The following is a 6,000-nucleotide window of genomic DNA, read 5'->3' on the forward strand; positions in this document are numbered from 1 at the left end:
AATCAATTATCTCCATTTGCTTGGTTTTCATGATTCCTAAAGTTCTGCTTATACGCAGCAGGCCAAAATGACCATGCTTATTGGAATAATTCCCAATTCAAATGAAAGAATGCTGGTTTTAGCCAAGTATCAAAGTAATATGATTGAGAAGCGTGGCTTCTCATCAGCCTCGCACACACTCACGTGCTTCAACAGCACAACACAGCACTAGGTGGAATCAAGATTTTTATAGCAGCAGTGTTGCTTCCGACTCATATACAGATCAAATTCCCCAAGTTCATAAAGAGCTTCAACCCTTCCCTGGCCTGAAGAGCAGCTGCGAGTAGGGCAGGACTTTGTGCTTGTCTGGGTTGAGAGGTTAATGGCTACTCCATAGACAGTTTTTCAGTTAACTGGCAGGTCATTTTAGCAGATGATTTGCAGGTATTTTGTAACACTTAGAGATAACCCTGTGAAGTACTTCTGTCAGACCTTCTTCTCTCTTTTTTTTTTTTTTTTTTTTTTCCAAAGGCTGCATCAGATAAAGCAGAGAAAACAGGCAGGTGAGAGTTTCCTGGACGAAATCACACACTGCCAAACGCTGCCCTTTCAGTGTCCAAACAGCAAACTTCTCCAAATTAATGTCAAATGGAGTTTGGTGCTTGTCAAAAGTATTTTAAAATCCTATCCATAAAAAGCTTTAATCTTTCAAATATCTCAAGGCATGCAGCAGACAGCCAGTTTTGATCAACATCACAACAGAGTTTCAAAGTTCACACCTTCACCAAACATGAAAACGATGCAAGAATGACCAAGCTCCTATTACTTAACAAAACAGATCTTCATTCCTACTTGAGATTTCATTCACTTAAACTGTGTAAATCATTAGACTAAGAAAGGAATAGATCATGTCATCTTTTTTTTTCTGACCTGAACACACACTTCTAGTCTAACAAAACATCTTTTCCAAGCTTCTTGCTCCAAGTTGAGTTCTTATCTTCTGCTACTAGATAAAGAGCTACTGGTTCAGACAGACAATGACCATGCAATCACCTGCACCTTAATCCAAATGTTTTTCTTTAAGGTCACAAGCCAACTGCCTGTTTTTTCTGCAAGTCCTCACAGGACATGGAAACGGCATTTATGAGCTAACTTACCACATTAGCTGCCCCCCAGCATTTTGGAAGAAAGAGGAGTGGCTTGTGAAGTGATGCACCACAGTAAATTCAATCAGTTCAGTTAAAAATATATCACTATCGTTTTCCTGAAGTAAAAAGGACCTCAAGCCTCCAAACACAAAGGAGAGCACCACTCGATCCCCCAAGTCCCTGCTGCACGCCATGACTAGTTACAGTAAAGCACATGCTGACAGAATTATGCCACAGTTTGATGAGGTTTTTTAATACAATAATCCAAAACAAAGCATCTCCCAAAGTGTCATTTTATGTACTTTCATCTACTTTTTTCAGAAATAATATAAATATTAGCTTTAGGGTGCAGAGAGAGGCAGTGAGGAATGTATCTGGTTAAACCTCAGAAAGTCAACAGAAGTATGGGATCAGGTCCACAGCAAACTTTATAGAGTGGCACCTGCGGAGGAAATTACTCATTGCATGATTGATGCCACAATTAGAGGCATAAAAAGTAATTCCATGATAAACAAGCAACCAAGCAGAAAAGGAATAACATCCTAAGAGCATGTATGTGCTTATATTAAAATATATATTAGACAATATCAAACAGCCTTCACACATACACACTCAAATTCTCACAAGTGAGTGGTACAGTACCCCTCTGTCCCCCAAACAGCGCTGATTTTGGGGCTGTATTTGGCTAGTATCTGCCCCAGCCCTCCAAAAACAACCCCACTCCAACTAGTCTGTTACGCAGCCATAACTCATTGCTGTCAGAGTCGCCATTTCCCACAGGAACACACACCAGCAATGCAAACCAGCGCAACTCCGCCAGTGTCACATCCACCCAGGCCCCACCAGCAGAGAGCTGGCCTGGGGTCTAAGGATCTACCAGCCAAATCTCCCAGTATGCAGAAGGGAATAAACATGTTTTGTTGCTAAAAAAGTAGAGATAGCAAATCTCAACTTTTTTTTTTTTAAGAGGACAAAAAATAAGGGAGGGGAGATAGCCCTCCAGATACACTTATGTTCCCTACAGCTTTGCAAGTTAACATCCCTTATTGCCTTTATGCAACCACCTCAAGAAGCTTCAGTTAAGTGACCACCTCAGCTGAGGGAGGATGTACCCTTCCACGCACACTCGTATTTATTTACCCTTGTGATCCATGTTTACTTATCAACTTTAATGCACCACTTCAATCCACAGCACGTGGGCTTGATACATTTTTGTGGTTGCTCTCCAAAAATTTCACAGGTAAACTGATGCCTCAGGAAACTTAAAGCTGCAAACTAAAATGCAAGGGGGTTATTTCTGCCCATGCCCCCGTGCTGGTCTGACAAGCAGAACTAAGTGCTTCACGAGCCTCAAATGCTTGCTTACCTGAGACTGACACTTTCATGAGGGCTTCTAGAGGTCTGTTGTTGTCCAGATCACGACTGAGTTTGAGTTCCCCAGTGGCAGAGTCCAAAAGGAGCAAGTTTAATTCATTGCCTTGCACAAAAGTGTAGGCCAGGCTGTCAGACACATCGGGATCATGAGCTGGGATCTTGCCAATCACGCCGGACGGGAAGCTGTTAGACTTGTTGGTCACGTAGTTGTTGAAGAGGATCTGGAAGTCCTGCAGCACAGGCGGGTTATCATTCTGATCCAGGAGGCGGATGTGCACCGTTGCGCGGCTCACCAGAGGGGCAGAAGTGGCCTGCACCACAATCACATACTCTGTCCGGCTCTCATAATCCAGGTCCATCAAGGCTGTGAGGTCTCCATTAAGTAAGTCTAGCTGGAAGACCTCAGGGATGTTCCCTTCTACGATCTGGTACATGATCTGTGCATTGGTTCCCTCGTCAGGGTCAGCTGCACTGATCCGAGCCACGATAGAGCCCACAGGGCTGTTCTCCTCCACAAAGATGTCAAATTCATCCTTCTCAAAGACAGGAGGGTTGTCGTTGATGTCCAGCACAGTCACTTGGATATCCACAGAGGCTTTCAGCGGTGGGCTTCCCCTGTCCACAGCAAAAGCCCGCAGGCTGTAGACAGCCACGTTCTCGCGGTCCAGCTTGCGCAATGTGCGTATCACTCCAGATGTGGGTTCAATATAGAAGTCTCCATCTCCATCATCACCGCCTTGGAACGTGTAGAGGAGACGGCCATTGAGGCCTGAGTCGCGGTCGGTGGCAGACAGCTGCAGGACGCTGGTGGACAGCGGCACATCCTCAAACACCGAGCCCTGGTAGCGGTCGCGCAGGAAGCGGGGCGCGTTGTCATTGGCATCCAGGATGAGGATTTCAACATACGTGGTGTCTGATTTCTGAGGGATGCCATTGTCGTGGGCTGTAATGGCCAACGTGTAGGAGGCCTGGTCCTCATAGTCCAGCTCCATCAGGGTGGTGATGGTGCCTGTGTCTGGGTCAATGCGGAACTGGGGGATATTATCGTCCAAAATGTAAGTGATTCTTGCGTTCTCCCCTGTGTCTTCGTCAGTGGCACTGATAGTGACGATAGAGGTGCCGATGGGCTTGTCCTCACTGACACTCACTGTGTAGTGAGAGCTTTGGAAGACTGGGCGATGTGTGTTGGCATCTGTGATGTTGATGAAGACCTGGACGGTGTCAAAGCGAGTGCCGTCAGAGGCAGTGACTGTGAGCACATACTGCCTTTCCTGCTTGTAGTCCAGAGGCAAGGCCAGTGTGATCAGCCCCCCTCCGCTCTGACTGGTGATGGCAAAACGGTTCCTGGTGTTGCCACTGGTGATCTGGTAAGTCACAATGCTGTTAACGTCCCTGTCCACTGCTGTCAGGGTGAGGACACTGCTGCCCACAGCCGCATCCTCATTCAGTCTGAGGTGATACACCTTCTCCGTGAAGGTGGGGTTGTTGTCGTTCACATCCAGGACAGTGATGGATACGCTGGCTGAGGAGGTCATGACTGGCACGCCATGGTCCCTGGCCTCCACTCCAAAGTGATAGTTCTCCACAGTCTCTCGGTCCAGCTCTGCAGCCACCGTAATCCACCCTGTGCTGTTGTTGATCTGAAAAGGGAACCCAGAGTCACCAGCAACAGGAGCACCTCCAGCAGAAGGCGCCATCTCTATGAGTTTGTACTCCAGTCGGGCGTTCTCCCCAGAGTCAGCGTCCACAGCCTGGATGTGCAGCACCGAGTAGCCCAGAGGAACATTCTCCAGCACCGTGGCCTGGAAGGGAGTGCTCACAAAGATGGGGGCATTATCATTCACGTCCACGACCTGCACCGACACCATGCCACTGGAGTTGATCAAGGGTGGTCTGCCCCCATCCTGGGCTTTGATCCGGAGCGTGTACTCCCGAATAGTCTCATAATCCAGAGGGTTGATCAGGTCGATGGCGCCAGAGAAAGAGTGGATATAGAACTGGCCTTTCAGGTTGCCACTCACGATGCTGTAGTGCACCTGGGCATTGCTGCCCCGGTCCCGATCTGTGGCCTGCACTTGCATTATCTGGCTGTTCACTGGGGCATCCTCTGGCACCTGGACCAGGTATCGTTTCTCACTGAACTGAGGGTAGTTGTCATTCTCGTCTTCTACAGTGATGTGCACCATAGCCGTGGCACTCCGTGGGCCTGGATCCTTGCCCTGGTCATTGGCTTCCACCACCAGGTGATACTCAGAGACCTCCTCGCGGTCCACTGGGGCTCGGGTCCTCACAACCCCGGAACGTGGGTCGATCTCAAAAACCCCATCACCCGCTCCCGGCTCCAGCAGGCGGTAAAGCATGTTGGCATTGGCTGGGGCATCGCCGTCAGTGGCGCGAATGGTCAGCACCTCATAACCCACCTCCAGGTTCTCCCTGATGCTCTCCCGGTACTCGGGCTGCTCAAACACCGGCTCGTGGTCGTTGGTGTCACTCACGGTCACCGTCAGATAGGTGGTGGCCGAGCGGCGGCGTGGGGAGCCGTGGTCGGAGGCCGTCACCTTTAGCACGTGGGTGTCCTTCGTCTCCCGGTCAAGGCTGCGAGCAGTGACCACGCTGCCCGTCTCGGCATCGATGGAGAAGTAGTCGTTGGAGCGCTCGTCAAAGAGCGCCTCCATGGAGTACGCCAGCCGGCCGGCCTCCCCCTCGTCGGGGTCCTGGGCGCGCAGCACGATGACCGCCGTGCCGGCCGGCTCGTTCTCGGGGATGGAGACCTGGTAGCTGGGCAGCTGGAACTGCGGGGGGCTGTTGAGGCTCCGCGCCCGCCGCGCTCCGCGCCGCCCGCCGCGCTCTTCCCCCGGCGGCGGGGCGCAGCCAGCGGCGGCTCCGCGGGGCTCGGGGGCCGCCCGCTGCCGGGCGCGCCGCGGGCAGGGACCGGGACCGCGGGGCCCGGCGGGCGCAGCGCGGCGAAGCGCGGCTCCCGCCGCCCTCAGGCGCCCCGCGGGCGGCACAGCCGGCGGCTCGTTGGCGGCAGCGCGGCGCCCCGCGGCCCCCGGGGGCAGGTGGAGGAGCGGGGCGGCGCGGGGCGGCCGCAGCTCGCCGCCGCCCGCCGGCGCCAGGGCGCAGAGCAGCGCGGCCCAGGACAAGCAGGCGGCGGCGGACAGCCGCAGCATCTCCGGGGCTCAGCGGGCAGCGATGCCGGGCAGAGGGCTGCCGCACAATCCATCCACCCGCCGGGCTGCCCGCCCGCCCTCATCCATCAGCCGCCGGCTCGGCCCCCCCCGCCGCCCTCGCCGCCCGGGCGCTCCCGGCCCGGAGCCCAGCGCCCCGTTCCCGGGCAGCGGGCTGTAGAGCTCCAACTTTTCCACCTTAAACTTTGAAGTGAGTTCAAAATGGCTCCTCTCCTCCTCCTCCCACTGCCGCTCCCGAGAGGGTGATTAGCATAAACCTGCTGCTCGTCTCCTTCAAAAAAAAAAAAAAAAAAAAGAAAAAGAGGGGGAAT

General features: G+C 52.7%; 1 protein-coding gene across 1 annotated transcript in view; it reads right to left on the reverse strand.

Moving 5' to 3' along the window:
• CELSR1 (cadherin EGF LAG seven-pass G-type receptor 1) overlaps window positions 1–5,671 on the reverse strand; it is a gene marked incomplete at its 5' end in the record, with an annotated part of 169,542 nt that extends 163,871 nt beyond the window's left edge. The window contains one exon of the mRNA XM_082061971.1: window positions 2,494–5,671. Within this exon, the coding sequence (XP_081918097.1) occupies window positions 2,494–5,671 (3,178 nt within the window). The remainder of the gene's footprint in view (window positions 1–2,493) is intronic.
• Between the last annotated feature and the right edge of the window lie 329 nt (window positions 5,672–6,000).

This window comes from Streptopelia decaocto (genome assembly GCF_964273445.1).
Source record: "Streptopelia decaocto genome assembly, chromosome: 1".
Classification (NCBI taxonomy): Eukaryota; Metazoa; Chordata; class Aves; order Columbiformes; family Columbidae; genus Streptopelia; species Streptopelia decaocto.